The sequence below is a fragment of the Brassica rapa genome, chromosome A08 (genome assembly GCF_000309985.2).
Source record: "Brassica rapa cultivar Chiifu-401-42 chromosome A08, CAAS_Brap_v3.01, whole genome shotgun sequence".
NCBI lineage: Eukaryota > Viridiplantae > Streptophyta > Magnoliopsida > Brassicales > Brassicaceae > Brassica > Brassica rapa.
The window spans coordinates 22,339,383-22,362,383 of NC_024802.2; the positions used below are offsets into that span (position 1 = coordinate 22,339,383).

General features: G+C 34.1%; 4 protein-coding genes and 1 long non-coding RNA gene across 6 annotated transcripts; all 5 read left to right on the top strand.

Annotated features, from left to right (window-relative positions):
• Positions 1–166: 166 nt before the first annotated feature.
• On the top strand, positions 167–14,248 carry LOC103836531. 2 transcript variants are annotated; one of them, XR_004449903.1, is made up of 7 exons: positions 167–3,210; positions 5,952–6,363; positions 6,689–6,925; positions 7,025–7,327; positions 7,940–8,145; positions 10,940–10,943; positions 14,148–14,248. XR_004449903.1 is itself a non-coding variant. In XM_009112805.3 (5 exons), the coding sequence occupies exons 1-5, from the start codon at positions 2,807–2,809 to the stop codon at positions 8,057–8,059; spliced, it is 1,476 nt and encodes a 491-aa protein (XP_009111053.1). In that variant the 5' UTR covers positions 167–2,806; the 3' UTR covers positions 8,060–8,322. The 2 variants fall into 2 exon arrangements, 1 of the variants encoding a protein (XP_009111053.1); XM_009112805.3 differs by lacking the exons at positions 10,940–10,943; positions 14,148–14,248 and having other exon boundaries at positions 7,940–8,322.
• On the top strand, positions 4,755–5,553 carry LOC117125758. The gene is made up of 2 exons (XR_004449905.1): positions 4,755–5,075; positions 5,161–5,553. It is a non-coding gene; the product is annotated as an uncharacterized LOC117125758 (long non-coding RNA).
• On the top strand, positions 10,783–14,248 carry LOC103836532. Its single transcript, XM_009112807.3, has 5 exons — positions 10,783–11,337; positions 12,166–12,577; positions 12,682–12,918; positions 13,020–13,322; positions 13,942–14,248. The coding sequence occupies exons 1-5, from the start codon at positions 10,934–10,936 to the stop codon at positions 14,059–14,061; spliced, it is 1,476 nt and encodes a 491-aa protein (XP_009111055.2). The 5' UTR covers positions 10,783–10,933; the 3' UTR covers positions 14,062–14,248.
• Positions 14,249–14,892: 644 nt separating this feature from the next.
• On the top strand, positions 14,893–17,295 carry LOC103836533 (traB domain-containing protein). The gene is made up of 9 exons (XM_009112808.2): positions 14,893–15,327; positions 15,432–15,479; positions 15,574–15,633; positions 15,997–16,080; positions 16,158–16,262; positions 16,387–16,500; positions 16,600–16,700; positions 16,807–16,918; positions 17,002–17,295. The coding sequence occupies exons 1-9, from the start codon at positions 14,992–14,994 to the stop codon at positions 17,128–17,130; spliced, it is 1,089 nt and encodes a 362-aa protein (XP_009111056.1). The 5' UTR covers positions 14,893–14,991; the 3' UTR covers positions 17,131–17,295.
• A 237-nt stretch (positions 17,296–17,532) lies between these two features.
• Positions 17,533–22,387, top strand: LOC103836535 (peroxidase 1-like). Its single transcript, XM_009112809.2, has 8 exons — positions 17,533–18,583; positions 18,705–18,890; positions 19,004–19,163; positions 19,260–21,010; positions 21,093–21,307; positions 21,374–21,723; positions 21,812–21,912; positions 22,122–22,387. The coding sequence occupies exons 1-4, from the start codon at positions 18,194–18,196 to the stop codon at positions 19,664–19,666; spliced, it is 1,143 nt and encodes a 380-aa protein (XP_009111057.2). The 5' UTR covers positions 17,533–18,193; the 3' UTR covers positions 19,667–21,010; positions 21,093–21,307; positions 21,374–21,723; positions 21,812–21,912; positions 22,122–22,387.
• The last annotated feature ends 614 nt before the right edge of the window (positions 22,388–23,001 follow it).

Sequence of the window (23,001 nt, forward strand, 5' to 3'; positions counted from 1 at the left end):
AGAAGAGCTATAATAGATTCAGTTTTCAATAAAACGGATTTAGTTAAAGCGAAATTTAGATGACTTGTTGTTTTCACTAAATTCTAAGACTGGTTTTCCAACAAATTCAAAGATTCTTAAAGAACTTTTTCAAAAACCGAGATTTCGATTTGTGTATATAAATAACCTTTTAAGAACATATTATCTGTGAGAGACAAAAACGGGACCAGTTAATGTGAAGGGAATGATTAAAAACTTAAAAAAGAGAGCCTGAAAGTGAAGAGAGTATGTTTTGTGTGAATCATGCGTTGTCTTTATCCTGTTTCCTCATGCTTTGTCTTCTTCCAGCTTTTGTTGATCACATTCACAGCAACGCTTATCAATGTTTTATTAAAACGAAGATTCTTGTGAAATTGGGAGCCATATGATTAATTTCACAGACAATGATCAGCTGTGGTCTTTCCAAGATAATTACTGTAAAGCACAAACAAACATTAACAATCAAATAAAACAAGAGAAATGAAGTGTTGTTTTACGAAGGGTGACAAAAAAAAAATCCCCTTATTTTAGAAAAATACGAATACAAACCCCTTGTTACTATGCTATATTAGATTCCTCTTGTTACCCACATAGTTAGCAATTTGCACCAAATGAAACGTCAGATATGATCAGCCATTCCTTAAAAGAAATTTGTAAGAAATTGTTAAAAAGATGGTTGCATCATATGATTAGTATTCTTACTTATCCAAAAAAGATAAGCCATTCCTTAAATTGTGGTAATAAGAAGAAAAAAAAACACACTCTTATGCTCTGCTTTCTGTGGGGTTTGGTTCTTCTTTTGTTGGCCCAATTCATCAGTCATCTGTTTGCTTATACAAGCCTATGTCTTCATTTTCCTTTTGATCCAAATCCTTTTTAATAACAAGAGGAAGTTTCTCTTTTAATTTTGAGACTCTGCGTTGTAATGTCCGAATGTTGGCAAATATTTTTAAGGTTTTATATCTAAACACTAACTAACCACTTCTTTTGCAGATTCATGTCATTCCAAATTTTTATTTCAAGTTCCTTAATCATTTTTTCACGAAACAAAGTTCAACTATTTCGTGAGGAAATATATATAAATATTCCATATGGTCCGGATCTTGTGACATTGCACATGTTCAAGGCAGCAAAATTTGCGTTACTAAACGTTACTCCGCGACAGATTCACATGTCTTGTCGCCACTCATGGCTGAAGCTTTGGCCGTTCGCGCAGCCATAAACTCAGCCCTCTCCAGTAGACTCGAAGAAGTCTCCATCCGATCAGATTCCCAAAGTCTCATTAATATCATCAACCGACAAGAGATGAAGTCTGAATTGTTTGGTGTTCTACGGGATATCTACTCCCTTCTATCAGCATTTAAGTCTATTAAATTTAGTTTTATTCCAAGATCAGCTAATGTGCAGGCTGATTCTATTGCTAAGCAGGCCCTTTGGGCTTTTAACAATGTTTGAATTATCCTAAATGAAATTTCAGTTTGAACAAAAAAAAAAAACGTTGCATGTTTTGTCTTCTAATGTTTTAATGTGTAATCTTACATGCTAACAAGAAAACATTTTTTAAAACAAAAAAAAAAACAGAACAAACTCAACGGAACTAGTTCGATCTGTAATCTTAACATTTAACCCAAATAAAGGAACGAGATCTATTTACACATTTACTTAACATCTATACAATTTAATTTTATCAACGAATACCTAAAGACTTAATATATCATCATCAATCTAACAGAAAAGAATACCTTCACTCAGAGCCAATCTCAACTATATGGCTAGAAGCAGTATATAAAAATGTGATCTATGCATAGTAACTGATTTTAATTATTCTTAAAAAAACTATAAAGGAGCATCAAACCCTCAACCTGTTATGAATATAGCGACAACTCAACCACTAATGCTATTAAGACTTGTCTGCAAAAATGTGACCGGTAAAATACATAAATTCTGGCGGCCGGAAGCACATGCTTCTCTCGCTTCCGTACTTCACTCAGAATCGGTCTTGACAACTATATGGCTAGAAGCAATATATAAAAATCTGGCCTATGCATAGTAACTGATTTTAATTATTCTTAAAAAAACTATAAAGAAGCATCGAATCCTCAATCTGTTAACTAATGCTACTAAGACTTGTCTGCAAAAATGTGGCCGATAAAATACATAAATTCTGGCGGCCGGAAGCAGAGGCTTCTCCTGCTTCCATCAAGGCCGGCTCAGCCTTCACTACCGTAAAAATGTATGCGACTAGATTTAGGATGATTAGATTGATATAGGTTGATGAGTCAATAATCAATCAAGATGAATACCTACTTCAAATTGAGATTTTTTTTTTTGCGACTAAATAATTGCTAGAGGAGAGGGGAATCGAACCTTTACCACATGACAATAGCACCGTAGCTTATTCAAATTGAGAATTTGTTAAGTGGAGAAAGAAAACAAGTAAGGTACGTACGAGTCCAAACGACTCCAACACTCAAATTAAAATTCCTATATTAAGTAAAAATAGAACAAATAATCTAACCATTAAGCCTTCTTTGTCTCTACGCCTTATTAGCTTACGTGCCAAATGACAACTAGATAGGCCACATTCATTCCATACATTGATATAAACCATTTGTATATCCACTAAGACTCGTGCCGCGTATAGCCATCGTGACCACCATTTTAATATGGCTACCTTCGTACCATAACTCATTTTGAGATATTTCCATCAATTTATTTATTTATATATATAAAGGTAATAGACCAAAATTTATCATTCTTCAGATTTTTTTTTTCTCTTTCGACCCCTATGGAGATGTGTCTCTTTCAACGCTCATCGAAAACTCATTGTTCATCTTCTTTTTCAACTATCTCGACCCGTATGATATATTGCATACTATTTTCTGTTTTTACTTTCTTGGTCTACCTTCTCCTCTCCCTCTCGTTGTTTCAATCTAAAGAAACTATTAATGCCTACGTCTTCTCTTCTAAAGATCAACCTCAGAGCCCAACAGCGATCGATCACATCGTCTTTGGGATTGCATCGAGCATTAAGACGTGGCCTGCACGTAGAGAATATGTTAAGCTTTGGTGGGATGCTCAGAGAATGAGAGGGTGTGTCTTTGTTGACCGTCCCTTGCCGTCTTTTGTGAACCACACAAATTCTCCTCTCCTTCCTCCGATCTGTGTTTCCGAAGATACATCACGGTTCAGGTAACTAAGCAAACCATTAATATGTCATCATTATTTAACAATCAGGTATAATTTGTATTCTATCAAAAAGGGTATAATTTGTGGTTTATTATTGTATTCAAGGGGTTTTGATTTTGTTCAAACGCCTATTATTATATTTGCGAGTACAAAATCTCAAAAACTCCAAGTTATAATTTCTAAAATATTTTATTTTATTTCATGATATTTTATTAGTTAAAATCATATAAGATAATAATTCTAATTCACTGTATTTTAAAAAGAACTATTTATTGATTATATCTAAAGTTATTATTTAAAAATAAACTAAAATAGAAATCTCAACTTTTTTGGAGATTCAAGTCTAAACTCTACAAAATTTTATTACATTTGCAGCTATATCTAAGCATACACAAAATTTCATCAGAAGTTCTCCAAAGTACAAAAATATTATTATAAGTACAAAAATATTATTAGAACACCTCCAATATAGATATCTAACATGGATATATTACAATAATTTTTTGAAAATAATCAAAATTAAAGAGAGAGGAGAGAGGGAAGTTCTAAACTAAAAGATTTTAAAAACCTCATTATAAATTCTCAGGGAACCCTTGTCATTTTGTGATTGATGTAATTATGTTTTTCTATTTAAAATTTAACAGAAAAATTAATTTGTATAAAAATATTAATATTTTTTTGTTTAAGAAATTTTCAAGGGTTCTAAGAGCAGCATTAACGGGAGGTTTTAAGTGGGGTGCTTAGGTTTTTTTGTAATTAAAAAAAAAGAAAAATCACAATTACCTTAAGCAGCGGAGCTTAATTAAGAGGAAGAAGCACCGACTCTTGATACACGTGTCGTCTTCCATCCTCTCCCGTTCTCTCCTTCTCACCGCCGTCAATGCTTCGTAACGATGGCCACAATCTTCTTCTCTTCCTCTCCACTTGCTTGAAACGGACAAAAATGGCCACCATAAACCCTATTTTATCTTCGCGCCTGCTCACTCTCTTCAAGCTGGGTCGATTAACTTCTCTTATGGCCATGGGGGGTTCCTTCACCTCCCACAGTAACCCTCTCTATGGTCTTTCTATTTTATTTGTTCTAGTGGTGTTTGACTTTCAAGCTCGCTTATGGGTTTCATGAAATACAGTAGCTTTGTTCATATCTTCTGTAAAGTTTTAATCTTTCTTGGTGTCTTTATTGATGGTTTAGTTTGCTGAGACTTTACTTGATTGTGGATTAATCTGTTCTGTTTCGTAGCATTTAGGCTCATTTCTCTATTGTGGTTTTGGTTTTCAAGCTCGCTAATGGGTTTCAGGAAAGACAGTAACTTAGTTATGTCTTCATTGATGTTTTAATATGCTCTGTCTCGTCATTTATATGGGTTCTAGCCTCAGTTTGTTAAGACTTCACTTGATTGTGTACTATTCTGCTCTGTTTTATAGTTCTTAGGTTCAATTTTCAGGAGAATGCAATAACTTTGTGGTGTCTCCAGCCCATTGAAGTTTTAATTTGTTATGTCATGTAACTTTTGCGGGTTTTAAGTTGAATTTGTTCTTGTAAATTTCAGGAGATTAGCTTCCACAGAAGGTTATTCCACCTCCACAGTTTGTCATCCAGAACCAGTATGAGTTCTTCGTCCAGCGTATGGGAGGCCCTCCTCTGTATTCTCAAAGGAAATGTTAAGTCTTTTTTACATTTTGGATTCTTCTTCCTTTACTATAATCTGGTGAATGCCTTCAAATGTTTGTTTGGTTCTAGCTGTTCTTTTAATGTTCATGGCACTTTAATCAGTTCTGCATTAACATAATTTTCAGGCTGCGATTGAACTATGGCTAGCCGCAATGATCCCTTACAGATTGCAACTTCCTAACTGTTTTGTATATTGGTGAGTGAGATTCTTTAGAAAGATTGAGAATTTGAGTTTATAAGATTTTTTTTCCTAAGGGGTGATGCATTTTGTATGTGTGAAGGGTTTGTGGGAGCTCACACAATGCCGGTTCTGTATGAGAAATATGAAGACGAAGTTGGTGGTTTTGTTGATTCTCTGCTCATGAAGTTTCACAGTCACTATAAGAAGATGGATACTGGCTTTCTCAGTCGAATTCCAAGTGGAAGGTTTGGGTTCAAGAAGCATGACTAAATCAACTTGTTTATCTGTGGATGAAAGGTATGTGTAGCTTGGTTTACTCTTGAACGTCTTCTTCTTGGTTTACTCTTATAGGATGTTTCAAACAATGTTGGCTTACTTTCTGATGATGGCAATAGGTTTTACAAACCAAAGTGTTTCTTAATTTTTTTTTGATCTTTTAATATGTTTTATATAATAAATAAATTTTATCTTAAATAAAACAATGTTTAATTTTTTTTAAGAACCCCTAAATAAGATACTTGCATTGGAGGACAAAATTTAGAGGTTGCTTAAAAAAAGTGTTTATCACCCATTTATTATTAAAAAAGTGATTAAGCACCCCATTAGGGGTGCTAGGGTTAATGGTGCTCTAACCCTTATAGGTGCTCTTAAAACATTAACTTAACGTCGTGCTTAAAAGTTGTGTGTCAGGTTCAAGACCCTTTACCGCTCTAACATTTTGAAATATAGTAACTACTTGAAGTTGTGTGTCAGGTTTAGCACAAAAATTAGAAAATATAAATTATGAAAAATTTATATTCCTATCCTATTCCTTGGATGGTTCTAACATTTTGAGATAGAGTAACTAAAATGAATCGGCTACTGAAATATATATTGATCATTGCCCAACAGATACACTTGGAGGAACGGTGACAGAAGCGCAATTAGGATTGCTCGGTGCGTGATAGAATCTGTAAAGATGTTTAATACCTCCTCAGAGGAAGTAAGATGGTACGTATTTGGAGATGACGACACTATATTCATCCCTGAAAACCTCGTAAGAACGCTCTCCAAATACGACCACACATCATGGTATTACATAGGAGCAAGCTCAGAGATTTATTACCAGAACTCGTTGTTCGGACACGACATGGCATTTGGCGGTGGAGGGATCGCTATAAGCAGCTCGTTGGCTAACGTTTTAGCTAAAGTTTTCGATTCATGTATCGAAAGGTATCCACATTTGTACGGAGGAGACTCTAGGGTTCATGCTTGTATGCTTGAGCTTGGAGTTGGATTGTCTCATGAGCCTGGCTTCCATCAGGTTTACTAAAAATCAACTCCCTATATTTCATTAAGTTAGATGTTTTAGAAAAAAAATTAATTCATAAAAATAGATTTTTTGTATTTTCTATGAAAAGTTGTGATAATGTCCAAAAAAATTAATTGACTTTGTTAAATTATTATTGGTTAAAAATTACAGAAAATTACAAAAAATAATACATTTATTATAATGATTTAATATTTTTTTTAATATGTGTGTAAACATTAAAAATTTTATTTTTGTGAAACGAAAAGAGTATTAAAATTAAGATTATTTTTGCAAAATATTGATTAAAATGTTGTCGTTTAAAAAAAAAAATAATCAGTTTGATGTGAGAGGAAATGCCTTGGGAATATTAACATCACATTCAACGAGACCGTTGGTGTCTCTACACCACATGGCCCACATTGATCCAATTTTCCCAAACTCAACCACATTCTCGGCCGTCAGCCACCTCTTCTCCGCCGTAGAACTTGATCCTCTCCGTATATTTCAAGTCTCCGTTTGCTACGACTGTTGGCATTCTTGGACCATCTCTGTCTCCTGGGGCTATGCTGTTCAGGTTAATATCGTTTTGTGCCCTAACTATATACATGATTCTGCATGACATGTAACTTAAGGTTATTAATTCAAAATAATTTTTGGTTGTCCCTAAAATTAGATTGAGAGCAGGCATTTATTTCTAGGGGATGTTTTGCGAACACAAAAAACGTTTCGAACATGGATAAATTACGGCGGGTTGGCAAGAGTGTACACCTTCAACACAAGAGATGTTCATCCTGATCCATGCCAAAGACCTGTCACTTTCTTCATGGAACATGTTTCTTCTTCTCCTGGTGATGGAACTATTAAAAGTGTGTATAAGCAAGCTTACCAGAATTGCACGTACGATCCCATTTCATCTCCTCGAAAAATCGAAGAGGTTAGAGTGTTTTCAACAAGGTTGGATCCGGATATCAGACAAGTAAGTCAATCTACTTTTTCTTAGTTTTGTGAATTTGGTTTTGGATTAAAGATAGTGTGTTTCTATGTGGATAATAGGATAAATAATGAAGTTTTATCATCAGTGAAAATCATTTGCTAGATTAGTAGTGATTTGTTGAAATGTCTATTACTGAAATTCTCCCTAGAAATACTTATCCCTTTTACTCTAGAATTAGGTGCCAACAAAACTAGGAATGTCACATATTATTTACAAGAAGTGCAAGATAAATGCCCGGAAAAAAAGTTTTTTTTTCCTAATAGATAAATGCTTGAAAATACATTAAGATGTTTCAATTTGCAAGAAAACTTTAATATAATTCATATAAGTTTGACATCAGTTCGCATATTTATATGTAACTTAAGTTGTTGGTAAAAAAATTCAAAAAATCCATTTCAATATTGATCTGGAATGAACTTTGAGAATTAAGCTTAAAATAATACTGAAATTTAAATGAGTAAAACTGAAATATTCAAAATAGATATATTTTAAATTTTATAATCACACCATAAAAATACTATTTCGTAAAAGTGTTACCTTTTTCTTTTTATGTTAAGCTTATTGATCTTAACTAACCTTTTCTGGATGTGGTAGTTGAAGGCTCCGAGAAGACAGTGTTGTGATATATTACCAACTTCTTCCAATGGTGGAAAAGTATTGGAAATTAGAATTCGAGAGTGCAAAGAGGATGAGTTCATCTATATACATCCCTAGTAGCAACGTAACTAATACGCTATTAATAACCTCTTTTTGTTTGTTACATTTGCTATCCAAATTTAACATATGTCGTTGCCATATAGGTTTAGTTATTCTTCTTTTTTTTTGGTAAGAAGTTATTCTTCATTTTTGTATACTATATAGTACTTATTAAACCGTGACTCAGCTTGTTGCTTTTCAACTTTTGAGATTTGTAGTTAACCTTTTTTGATTATTCATCGGCCGTAACAATATGCTAAAATATTTTTTTGTATGGATAATCTTTGAGTGTGCAACAATAAATTAAAGTATGATGGTAAATATATAGGGTCAGTGGGCAGTGGTCAAAACTTATAGGTCTTTACAAAGAATGGTAGAGAAAGAGATTTGAATGGTAGGACAAGATTCAGTGAAGAAAACATTTCGACAAATAAATTATAGAATATTCATCTAAAGTGTGGCTAACAAATTATAGAATCAGTGAAGAAAACATTTCGATAATGCTTTGTCTTTATCCTGTTTCCTCATGCTTTGTCTTCTTCCTGCTTTTGTTGATCACATTCAGAGCAACGCTTATCATTGTTTTATTAAAATGAAGATTCTTGTGAAATTGGGAGCCATATGATTAATTTTACAGACAATGATTAGCTGTGATTTTCCCAAGAGAAATACTGTAAATAGAACACATTAACAATCGAATAAAACAAGGGAAAGAAAGTGTTGTTTTACAAAGGGTAGCTAGTTTTTATAATCTCATTTAGTATTTTAACTAGGAAAATACGAAAAGATAACCCCTTGTTTTAGAAAAATACAGCCACTACCAATCACATCCGTAATATCCGAATGAATGGCAAATATTTTTAAAGTTTTATATCTAAACACTAACTAACCACCTTTTTTGCAGAGTCATGTCATTCCAAATTTTTCTTTCAAGAAGTTCTTTTTTTTTTTTGAACAAATCTTTCAAGAAGTTCTTTAGTCATTTTTTCACGAAACAAAGTTCAACTATTTCGTGTCGAAAAATATATAAATATTCCATATGGTTCGGATCTTGTGACACTGCACATGTTGAAGGCAGCAGAATTTACGTTACCAAACGTTGCATGTTTCGTCGCTTATCGATATTTTAATGTATAATCTTATATGATAACAAGAAAGCATTTTAAAAACAAAGAAAAACAGCACAGTTCAGTTGAACTAGTTCGATCTGTAATCTTAATATTTTCACCCCAAATAAAATTAAGAACGAGATCTACTTGCACATTTACTGAACATCTATATAATTTAATTTTGTCAACGAATACCTAATAATTTAATATATCATCATCAATCTAACCGAAAAAAAACATCTTCATTACCGTAAAAAAAGGCATGTAATTAGATTTATTGAGACCAGAAATGATATAGGTTGAGTCAGTAATTCATTAAGATGTATACTACTTCAAATTGAGAAATTGTTAAGTCGATAAACAGAACAAGTAACTAGAGTACGTACGACTCCAAAACGACTCCACACTCAAATTAAAATTCCTATATTAAGTAAAAACAGAAAAAATAGAGACAACAATTAAGCCTTCTTTGTCTCTACGCCTTATTAGCTTACGTGCCGAATCACAACTAGTTAGGCCACATTTATTCCATACATTGATAAGAACCATTTGTATCTATCTTATTAAAACTCAAGTACAAAATCAGATTGTTTGGCAATATGGATAGTAGTTTAAAAAATAGTACTGTTTGGAAACATGAATAGTAGTAAGTTAGAAAAAAAATAATGGGCTTATGCTACTAAAAAAATTGAAAGTCCATTACATTATATTAAAAAGTAATGGGTCTATGTTACTTAATATATATATTCAAATCAAAATAATAATTTAATTAAAATTGATTTATATCAAAAATTCATTAAAAATATACATATATTCAAAATTTGATTTTTACTAACATATTTTCCAGTAACTATTATAAAAATGTTTTCAATATATAATAAAAATACAATACAAAGCCCAATTTCAAACACCAACTTAAATTATGGTTTTTATATTTCACATTAAATTTTTAAAATATAATATATGTGATTATTTATATGATTGTACGTATAAAATATTATTAATTATAAGAAAATTTATTTGATGGTACGTATAAAATACGATTAATTATTGGATAACACATATTTTGTAACCTTTGATAACACATATATGGATATATATAATAGTGATTATGGGTGGGCGTTCGGGTTCGTTTTCGGGTTTTTTTGGGATTTCGTGTTCAGTTCATATCTTTGAGGATTTGGTTCTGATTTGAATAACCAATTTAAATAGGTTTAGTTTAAATATTTGGATAGAGAATTAATAATTACTTAAGTATTTTTGGAGTTTTGAGTATTTTTAACTATTTAAGATATTTACGTTTAATTATTTGTATATATTTTCAAGCATTTATGCGAACTTAAAAGTATCATATATATCCTGGATGTTTTTATATATATTAAAAATAATTCGATTCTGATCGGATTAGGTTTCAATTCTTCAAATACCAAAATTTTGAATAATTTGGATATTTAATCAATTCTGGTTCGGATTTAGTACTACTTATTTGGATTGGGATCGGTTCGATTCTTCGAATTCGAGTTTTTTGCCCAACCCTAAATAGTGACATAAAAAGCAAATAGCATCATATTTTCTTTTAAAATACACCCGCACGGGCGTGCGGGTCAAAATCTAGTATCCATTAAGAGTCCAGTGTCGCGTATAGCCACCGTGACCACCATTTTAATATAGCCACCTTCGTACCATAACTCATTTTGAGATCTTTCCTTCTATTTATTTATATATAAAGGCAATAGACCAAAATTTATCATTCTTCAGATTTTTTTTTTCTCTTTCGACCCCTATGGAGATGTGTCTCTTTCAACGCACATCGAAAACTCATTCTTCATCTTCTTCTTCAACTATCTCGAGCCGTATGATAAATTGCGTACTACTTTCTGTTTTTGCTTCCTTTGTCTACCTTCTCGTCTCGTTATCTAGGTTTCAATCTAAAGACACTATCGATGCCTACTTCTTATCTTCTCAAGATCAATCTCAGAGCCCAACAGAGATCGATCACATAGTCTTTGGGATCGGATCGAGCATTAAGTCGTGGCCTGCACGTAGAGAGTATGTTAAGCTTTGGTGGGATGCTCAGAGAATGAGAGGATGCGTCTTTGTTGACCGTCCCTTGACGTCTTTGGTGAACGACACAGATTCTCATCTCCTTCCTCCGATTTGTGTTTCCGAAGATACATCACGGTTCAGGTAACTAAGAAAACCATTAGTTTTTTACAAAAAAAAAAAAAAAAAAAACCATTAGTATCATCATTTTTTGAAAGCATGTACAATTCATACCTTTTTATATTATTTAAGGTCTTTATTCCCGTCGTGACACCAATACTACCAATACCTTCTAAAACATTTCATTTAATTTCATTGCATTCATGATATTTTATTTTCCGTAATTTTCATCAATAGATATTCTATTAGCTAGTAAAAACTAAAAATCATATAAAATAGCATTAATTTAAATTCACTGTATTTCAAAAAGACGTATTAATTAATTATATATATATATATCTAAAGTTATTGTTTAAACTAAATAAATACAAGACGACAAAAAAAAAAAAAACTAAATAAATACAAAACTCAACTTGATTAGAGAGTCAAATCAAATTTTCTAATCCCTACCTAAATGTTATTGCGTTTGCGCCTATATCTAGGCATGCTAAAAATTAATGAGAAATTCTCAAAATTATATTTTTTTTTTCTGAAATTTACAAGTATAATTTTTATCCTCTGTAAAACGTCGGGTTTAGTTTTTTTTTTAATGTGTGTAAGGTTCAAGTCTCTTTACCATTCAAGAACTCTTCATAAACCCTTTTCAAGAACTCTTCATAAACCCTTTTCGTCTGTAAAAGAAAATATTTTTGTTAAGCTTGTTTTTTTTTAAATAAACATCGATGGCTTTTATGTTTAACAAAACTTTAAAATATACAATTAATAAATTAATATTCCGATTTTATTCCCCTGATTCTAACTTTCTAAACAGAGTATAGCTATATTATTGAACTACTGATTATTGTAAAACAGATACACTTGGAGAAAAGGAGATAAAAACGCGATTAGGATCGCGCGGTGCGTGTTAGAAACCGTAAGGATGTTTAATACTTCCTCAGAGGAAGTAAGATGGTACGTATTTGGAGACGACGACACAATATTCATCCATGAAAACCTAGCAAAAACGCTCTCCAAATACGACCACACATCATGGTATTACATTGGAGCAAGCTCAGAGATTTATCACCAGAACTCATTATTCGGACACGACATGGCATTTGGTGGTGGAGGAATCGCTATAAGCAGCTCGTTGGCTAACGTTTTAGCCAAAAATTTCGATTCATGTATCGAAAGGTATCCACATTTGTACGGAGGAGACTCTAGGGTTCATGCTTGTATGCTTGAACTTGGAGTTGGATTGTCTCATGAGCCTGGCTTCCATCAGGTTTTCTAAAAAAAATTAAAATTAAATAGTAATTATTTTTGCATAATATTGATTAATTTTTGCATAATAGTAATGTATCCGTTTTTTATGTATATAATAATCAGTTTGATGTGAGAGGAAATGCATTGGGAATACTGACATCACATTCAACGAGACCGTTGGTGTCTCTACACCACATGGCCCACATTGATCCCATTTTCCCAAACTCAACCACTTTCTCCGCCGTCCGCCATCTCTTCTCCGCCGTGGAACTTGATCCTCTCCGTATATTTCAACTATCCGTTTGCTACGACCGTTGGCACTCTTGGACCATCTCTGTCTCCTGGGGCTATGCTGTTCAGGTTAATATCGTTTTGCCCTAAATATATACATGAGTTTGCATGACATGTAGTATAACTTAAGATTACTAAATCAAATTATATTTGTTACCCTCTAATGTTAGATTGAGACTAGGCATTTATTTCTGCGGGATGTTTTGAGAACACAAAAAACGTTTCGACCATGGAAAAATTCTGGCGGTTTGGCAAGTGTGTACACATTCAACACAAGAGATGTTCATCCTGATCCATGCCAACGACCTGTCACCTTCTTCATGGAACATGTTTCTTCGTCTCCCAGTGATGGAACTATTAAAAGTGTATATAAGCAAGCTTACCAGAATTGCACGTACGATCCCATTTCATCTCCTCGAAAAATCGAAGAGGTTAGAGTGTTTTCAACAAGGTTGGATCCGGATATCAGACAAGTAAGTCAATCTACTTTGTCTTAGTTTTGTGAATTTGGTTTTAATTGGATTAAAGATAGTGTGTTTCTATGTGGATAATAGGATAAATATTGAAGTTTTGGTCATATGTGAAAATCATTTGCTAGATTAGTTGTGATTTGTTGAAATGTCAATTACTAATTTTTTCCCTAGAAATACTTATCCCTTTTACTCTAGAATTAGGTACCCACAAAACTAGGAATGTCACATATTATTTACAAGAAGTGCAAAGATAAATGCCTGGAAATTTTTTTTTCTAAGAGACAAATGCTTGGAAATACATTAAGATGTTTCAAATTGCAAGAAATTAAAGTTCAATATAATTGAGATAAGTTTGACATGAGTTCACATATTTATATGTAATTTTAGTAGTTGGTAAAAAAATTCAAAAAAATCCATTTCAGTATTGATCTGGAATGAACTTTGAGAATTAAGCTTAAAATAATACTGAAATTTATATGAGAAAAACTGAAATATTGAAAATAGATATATTTTAAATTTTATAATAACACCACAGAAAATACTATTTACGTAAAAGTCTTACCTTTTGCTTTTTATATTAAGCTTATTGATCTTAACTAAGCTTTTCTGGATGAGGTAGTTGAAGGCTCCGAGAAGACAGTGTTGTGATATATTACCAACTTCTTCCAATGGTGGAAACGTATTGGACATTGGAATTCGAGAGTGCAAAGAGGATGAGTTAATCTATATACATCCCTAGTAGCAACGTAACTAATACGCTGTTAATACCCTCTTTTTGTTTGTTACATTTGCTATCCAAATTTAACATATGTCGTTGCCGTATAGTTTTAGTTATTCTTCATTTTTGTATACTATACACTTATTAAATTGTGACTCAGCTTGTTGCTTTTCAACTATTGAGATTTGTAGTTAACCATTTTTGATTATTCACCGGCCGTAACAATATGCTAAAATACTCTTTTGATGGATAATCTTTGAGTGTGCAACAATAAATTAAAGTATGATGGTCAAAACTTATAGGTCTTTACAAAGAATGGTAGCGAAAGAGATTTGAATGGTAGGAGAAGAATGAGTGAAGAAAACATTTCGACAAATAAATGATAGAAATTATTATTTTAATTATTTTCTCTTATTACAAGATAAGAATCCAACATGTTGTTTTTAGTCTTTTCAAGTTTTTTTTACATTAATTTACTATTTTACTATTACATCAACAATTTTGTGATAAAAAATTCTATTATCTTATGTTGACTCACATTTTATACTAAATTATTTTATAATAAATAATGCTCGACAGTTCCTCTATATGTACAATAACATTTTTTCTTAGTGAAAATTTTGTATTAATAACGGGCTTCCATCACCTTTTCTCCAATTTTTACAGATTCATACTGGGCTTACACTACTTTTTAAAGCTGTAGCCCACTTTAAACATTTAAAAAGGGTCAAATCAATAAAAACTAGCGTTTAAACATTAAAAAGGGTCAAATCAATATTACGGATTAAATCATATAATCAGCGTTAATTAAGTATTTAATTTAAGGAAACGGAACTATATAGTATACAAATAATAATATTAAATAAAAGCGTTACCTTAGGCTCATCTCTCAGGTAATTAGACGACTTTACTAGTAACCACCATTGCCTCATCCCAATCTCAATACTTTCGATGTCGACGGAGCCGGAGGCTGTTCACTCCGGCGGCGAGGACTTCGTTCACATCGAAGAAGACTCCAGGCCCACCGGCGACATCTCGTTAAGCGACAGCATAGTGAATGTGGAGAAGGAGGACGCCGTCGAGGAAGAATACAAAGACTCCGATTCCGTCATTAGCGGCGGCGATGGAATCGAAGGTGTGGCGGATGAAGGCGAGGGCTCGTCGGAGGCGACGAAGGCGGAGCTACCGGAGGAATTGGCGAAAAGCGTTGTGATGCTGACGTGCGAGTCCACAGGGGAAAGTGGATCTTGCGATGTGTATCTGATCGGGACTGCTCATGTCTCAAAGGTATTATCTTTCGGCTTCGTTTTGCGGAAAGGAGCTGTCTTGGAGATTTTTTTGAATTGCTTGTGAAGTTGAACTCAGCTTAGCTCTTTGTTTTTTTGTTGTAGGAATCATGTCGAGAAGTTCAAGCAGTGATCAGCATTTTGAAACCAGAGGTTTGTCTCTATTTAAGTGTTCACAGAGAATTTAAGTTTGATATCTTTATGTGTATGAATGTTTTGGTCTAAGAAAGTGGCTGATGATTAATAGGCTGTGTTCGTGGAGTTGTGTTCAAGCCGTTTGTCTATTCTCAAACCTCAGGCTTTGAAGGTTTGCTTCTTCCTTCCTATTTTGGTTTGCTTTTCGCATGTTATGGTCATGTATCATTGTGTGAGATTTTGGAAAACGAATGTGCATCGCTGTTTCTTTTGGTGGAAGATGATAGATTTTGTTGCTGTCGATGTCTATATTAACAGTTAAGAGAGAGAGATGCAATAGATTCCTTTCTTTCAAATGATGCATGAGCTTTGGGTTGTCAGATGGAAAAGAGTTTGCCTATAGAATGTACTTCATTTGTTTATATGTTATGCTTTGTTGATTATATACATCAGAGATCCATCTACTTGTACATGATTCTACCTCTTCTATCACTATTGCTTATTCTGAAATGGTACTGTGTTTTTGCTTCTCTAGATTCCAACCATGTCAGACATGATAGAAAGCTGGAAGCAGAAACAGAACACGTTCGGAATACTTTATGGATGGTTTCTTGCAAAGGCAAGTTTCATTTATCAATTTTTTTTTTTAAGCTTTAACTTTCTGAACCAAAAATTTACATCCTGTCCTTTTGTTAGATCGCCAGTCAGCTCGAGGTTCTTCCTGGTGCTGAGTTTCGTGTGGCATACGAAGAGGCTCTTAAATATGGCGGCAAGGTGATACTTGGTGATCGTCCTGTACAGGTAATACGTTCGTCCACTGACAGTTTCAAAGCATTCTTTATTGTAATGTTATAGTTTCATCTTCTAATATAGTTCCAGTATATTATTTATTCATTTGATTTTTAATACTTTTTTTCCGAAGCAGATCACGTTAAAAAGAACATGGGCAAAGATGCCTCTGTGGCACAAGGTAAAGTTCCTATACTCCTTGCTGTTTCAAGCTGTCTTCTTACCGAGCGCTGAAGAACTCGACAAAATGGTAAGTCTTACTGTATACATTTTGTATATACAATTCAATGCGACTCATCGTAACAAGTATCTTGATTCTGGATATCTCTCTGTCTATGGTCACTTTCAGTTGAAAGAGATGGACAATGTGGATATGCTGACTTTGGTGATTCAAGAAATGAGCAAGGAGTTTCCATCTCTCATGGATACACTTGTGCATGAGCGAGACCAGTTAGTCTTCTCTAATCCCTCTCTATGTTGATTATCATATTTGTTAAGCTTGGCTTGGTGTCATGATTCATTATCTGAAAGCTGAAGTAGAAATGTTGGTTCTCAGGTACATGGCATCCTCTTTGCTGAGAGTTGCAAGTGAGCACAGTTCGGTTGTGGCAGTAATCGGCAGAGGGCATATTAATGGAATCAAGAAGAATTGGCAGCAACCTATAACGGTTTGTTCTTGTGAAACTTGTCGTTATCAATCTCTTAATTAAGGAGCTTACAGTATTTTTATTTTTTTCATGGAACTGTGCAGATGAAAGATCTAATGGAGATACCGAGCGACGACTCGGTATTTACAGTGAAGAGGATAATATCATCAGTGGCGATTGCAGTTACAGGGACGGCTATAGTTACTGGTATACTTCTTGCAAGAAGAAGGTGAAAACGAGTTTTTTTCTCTTCATTCTCCTGAGCCATTCAAAAGAAAACCACACAAACTCAACAACATTATACAGTCGTTATGCTTTCTTTCTTTTTCTCATTTACTTTTGTATGTCGGTTGATTGAAACTTTTCATGGTAATAAAGCTTTTTGTTATTGAAGATTAGTTTACATACTTTAAACTCCCAACACTAATCAAAATTTTGGTGGAATGTAGTTAATAAAGAAAGATTTTTGGTACTTTCGTAAATACCGAAAACTACCGAGGCATTTTTGTTAATACTGGAAAAGCATTCCTTTTGGGCCAGTCTTGTTTGTATATGAGTTGACTAAAAACATCAAAACTGTTTTTGGATCTTAAATGATTATGCAGATACGTCACGTCATTTTAGATGGCTCATGTTGGTGTTATTTGCGTATCAAATTATGAAATTGTTATCTATAAATAATCGCTACCTTATCCCCTGATAGAAATACATATAACAAATAAATTTGTTTGTATTTATCAACATGTTAACATATTTGTGCATGATCATAATTAGTATTTGTACGTGTAGCCGTATAAGTTGTTAGTGTTCTCTCATATTATTCAGAACCGTGCAAATGACTTTCTAAATGATCGTTTAGCTGAAAGATCAACTTTTGTAATACGTTCAATAAGTAAATGACGATCGAGTTCGAGAAAATGATGAAGAGAAAAGATGATGCCGGCGAAGAATACGAACGTGTGTAACACACATGACAAACTAGGTATTATATGTTTTCTATTACAGATTGCAGTTTAATATAATAACCATTTTTGAGGTAAGAGACTGATAATAGGTTTGAGAATACTATTTTACTTAGAATGAAAAAATGAGTTTGCTTTCTAAAAGGTCAATAGCCTACCATAGAGCAAAAGTGACTAATGATCATTTAAAAACTTTTATGTTTATATATTCCTGATAATTTAGTATTTAAGCATCAGATAAGAATCAAAAAGGACGTGCAGGCCTGCATTGTTCTTCAAATTCTACCAAGAAACATAGTATTTTTTTCTTAAAGGAACCTATTAATAATTGCAAATGGGCATTATGATATCAAATTCCTATGTTGACATTTGGCAATGGAACTTTTCAAAACTCCCTCCATTGATCTATAAAAAGCCTGAGACTTTCTCCTTTTTCTTCATCCTTAAACTCGGCTTAATACTCAACAAAGAAGAGAGAATGGCGCTAAAGAATTTACTTGCCCTTGTGGCTCTTCTTGCCCTTGTTGGAGTTTCCATTGCTAAGCCGTATGGGAATCCACTTGGAAACCCACGTGTGAAGGGTGATCTTGACCTCGACTACTACCGCTTCAAGTGTCCACAAGTGGAATCCATTGTCCGCCGTGTCACATTCCAGTACGTCTCTCGCAGGCCAACTCTTGCTGCTGCGCTCTTGAGGATGCATTTTCATGACTGTTTTGTCAGAGTAAGTTTATAACATTGCTTGAGTTTATGTCAGTTTTAGTAATATGTGAGTAGAGGCTCATGTCCTATTACTATATATAGTAATGTGTGTTTCTTCATAACTATTTTTCGGTATATTTTAGGGATGTGATGGCTCCGTTCTTCTGAAATCACCAAACAATGATGCGGAAAGAGACGCTCCACCCAACTTGACATTGAGAGGCTGGGAAGTGGTCGATGCTGTCAAGTCAGTGCTCGAGAGGAAGTGTCCTGGTGTTGTTTCTTGCGCTGATGTTCTTGCCTTGGTCGCTAGAGACGCTGTTGCAGTGGTAACATTTTGCACTCTAATGATTTTCTTATGCAAAAACTAACTAACAATATTAGTGTATGTACGTACTACGTACTAAACTTATTCTGCTCATTGATTGGTTTATGTTTTTAGATCCGAGGACCATGGTGGCCTGTTCCATTGGGGCGTAGGGACGGACGCATCTCGAGACTTTCCGAGGCTAACTTACCATCTCCTTTTGCCGACGTAAAGACACTGAAGAATAACTTCCGTGTCAAGGGTCTCAACAGTAAAGACCTAGTCGTCCTCTCAGGTATTTATTTCTATACAAAACTATATTAACCTTAATTTAAATTTTTTTGAGGGTTTTAGGATATCAAGCTGACTACTATCATGATTTATTGAATAGGGGCTCACACCATTGGTGTATCTTCTTGCGGTCTCATCAGCAGCCGTATCCATAACTTCACGGGCAGAGGAGACTTTGACCCAGCGATGAACCCTAGCTACGTTAGGACATTGAAGAAAAGGTGCAAGCCAACTGATGTCAGGACACCAGTGGATATGGACCCAGGCAGTGCCAGGAGGTTTGACTCTCACTACTTCAACATTGTGGCTCAGAAGAAGGGTTTGTTCATATCTGACTCAGCACTTCTCAATGACTTTGTCACCAAGAGCTACATTCAGACCCAGGTTGTGACTCGTGGTGCTTCCTTCGCAAAAGATTTCTCTGACTCAATGGTCAAACTTGGTTTCATCCAAATTCTTACTGGGAGGAAGGGGGAGATCAGGAGGAAATGCGCTTTCGTTAACTGATGTTGGACCATGATTGAAGTTCTAAAGCGTTTTCTCTTTTTTTTCCACAGAAGTTCTTTTTATTTGAATTTCAATAATGTGTAACGAATGTTATCTACTGAGTAAAATTCATTGTTTGAGTGAAATGTTTTCTTTTTAATGTTTCTCTTTGAGTTTCATATTAATAAGTAGTAGCGACAAGCTATTCCAAAATGGATAACTAAAATATCTTTTCATTAGAACCTACACTCTTAGTTAAGACTACACTTTATTGTCAGACAAGTAACGGCATAAAGACTATAAAGCCAAAAAAAAAACAGAATCAATTATAAACTTATGAAATGATGAAAAAAACATGTCTTTTCGAGAAGATAGCAAATGATGACTGGTTTGGTCGTTCTAAAATAAATTCAACCTGTTTGAGTTTGAACCATGATTTCTAATCTCTTTTAGAACACCCCTTTTCCAAAGAAATATTAGCTAAATTAAAATGTATTTATCATCAAACAGATTTTAAAATGATTGATCTGCTTGAGTTTTTAAATTTCTCTTTGATTTTCAAAGATTTAAACTTTTACGTAATTTTTTTATCAAAAACAAGAATGTAGATTTCGAATATAGTCCTTCAGGTTAATTTTCGCAAGGTTCTAGGTTTTTTTTAGTATTGAGGAGTTCCAATTTGCTAAGTGTGGATAGATTTTTGACAAAGTAAAGGTTGAGGAGCTGGAGGAAAGACAATAGAGTTTGAGAAATTGATAGAAGAGAAGAAATAAAGATGATGCAGGAGACCAACAAGAACGTGTGTAACACACATGACAAACTGCTTATTGTTATGTTTATTTTCTTACAAATTGCAATTAGTATCTATATATATAAAGGGGGGTTTTCTCTCACCTCCTGCTGCCACGTCATCACTGAGAGTGGGGCTTTTTTCGCCACGTCAGCTCCCTCTTTTCTCGAATCAATTCCGCGAAGCCAAAAACATCTGGGCTTACGGGCTTATTTTCTCTAAGTGTTTTTTGTACTAGGCTTATCTTCCAATCAAATGAAGTCCATATGCAGAGTCTGAGTGTTTATTATTTTTGTAAACTCAGCTGCATCAAACACCCCTAATCGTCGTCTAAGTTCTTTATCTCTTCATATCACCTGAGAACAAAAACTAGAAACGTTACTGAATCAGTCTGGATCAAGAGTCTTCTTTGCGATGATTATATCTTTAAATTGTGTATCAGCTTCCGCTGAGAAAATCTGGTGTCGACCAAAAGCTGGTTCTCTGACTCAACATTGAAAAGCTGACAAATCAAGTAAGCTGGTTAGAAGTTTCTCCATCGATTTTCAAGCTCTCAGTGGATTGGATTTCTGCAGGTTAGGATTCAAAATCATATCAAAAAGTAGACAAACAGTTTTGTTGTAATCAATCTAATTGTGTTCTGTATATCATTCACAGAGACAATAAAAGACTCTGGCGCCGGATTGTAGTCCGCACATACCAATTGGAGACGATTATTTATGGAAGCAGTTAAGAACCATACCAAACATCAATGTGTATTATCAAACAGGTTTTGGAACAGCAGCTCCCAAGCTGGTCATCAGTGAAGAAGAATATGATCGAATCAAACAAGTCTTATTCATTTACCTAAGAAACTGTTAACAAAGGAGGCCGTAAGCAACAACTCTTCAGTTCTCCAATACCATTAATTCCTCTCATTAACTCTTATTATGCCACAGCTAACAGATTGATCCAAGAGATCAGCACTAGAGAAAACGATGAGAATGCAAATCGTAACATCGCCAATATGGAGAAGATCCACCGTAAGGAAATAGAGAAACCAGTCGTGAGTCACGTAGTTGCTCTATGCAGTGGTGCTGTCGGTGTTGATGCTACTGCTTTGTCACTTCAGAAAAGCATGTACTCAACCAGTCGTGTCACGTAGTTGCACTCTTCAGAAAAGCATGTACTCAATTATACCTCTCTCTTAACTGATCCATTGCTCAGCAACTACAACACATTGGATCTCCTTGGAGACCCTATTCTGTGGACACCGTTCCTTCCACCAGAATCTTCTTATACTTCAGAGGTGCGTATTCGTTTTATCTATCTTTATAACTTTCCTACAGACTTTAGTGGTTTATAACTTTAGAACTATTGCCTCTCTTTCTTCATAGGTGGCAAAGACAGAGACGAGCTGTTCCACATATAGCTACCTTCCACAGGAGAAGTGAGCTATTCCCTTTAGATGTTGATGATTCTCCTTATCGTGAGATGGGTTAGTTGACTCATCTCTTTTTATTTCTTTTTAATGAAGAGAACGTTGGGAGAAGTGTGACAATGGGCATTTGTGTATACTCTTTTTGAAAAAATCCAAATAAATAAATCTAAGGATTTGTGTATACTCTTTTTTGCTACCTCAACTATTCAGCAGAGTGATATATATTTCTTAAACTTCCTATTAAATTCTAACTTGGTATCTTGTAGATTGTCAGTGAAACTGCTGAAGTCGAACCAACTCCATAAGATACAAAGATGGACCAAGGAGAGGAATAAACTGCAGAAAGTAACTTCAGGACCACTGTGTCTTCTTTGTATTTGTTTTTGTTTAAGTATTTTGGCAAGATAAAAGCAATTTAATACGTTTCCATGTGTTCTACCGCAGACAAAGAAGTTTCAATATTATGGCAGAGGGCCTTGAGAACAATAATGTTACTTTTGAGGAGGTAGACTATATGCAGTTTTGGTATTCATTTTGTATGCAACTCGCAATCATTACCGTGGAAAATAATCAAACTTGAGCTTTTTCTTTAACTGGAGTGCCTATTTTAAGAACACTGTCTTGACAAAGTCTTATCATATGATTGATGAAGATGACCCACTGCTTGAGAAGGCTATTGAGTAACTTCTTATACTGTTCTATAAATGTTCCATATACTTCATATGATTATATATAATAATATCAATCAAATTCATCTAATGTTCTTGATCAAATTCAGAGAGAATTGAAACATCTCAGGCAACCACCGTACCTGGAGCTTGGTCACAGCTAAGGAACCAAGAGCTTGAACTCACAGTGTCAGGTAGATTAATTCTCTTCATGGCTTTTTGATGTAAATAAAGCATCTTCTCTGCTCTGAGTTGAGTTTTTATTTCTATGTTTGAACATTGATTTGCCTGAAATTTAACGAATTCGATTAAGTGTTTATGGCTTTGGTCTTCTCATTAGGCCATGGTCACTAACCACTATCAAATGGATCGAAAAAATATCATTCCATTTCAACATATTTTCTTTACTAAGACCATAAAATAAATTGTAAATTCATTTAAATAAAACATACAAACCCGGCGCGTAGCGCCGGAATAC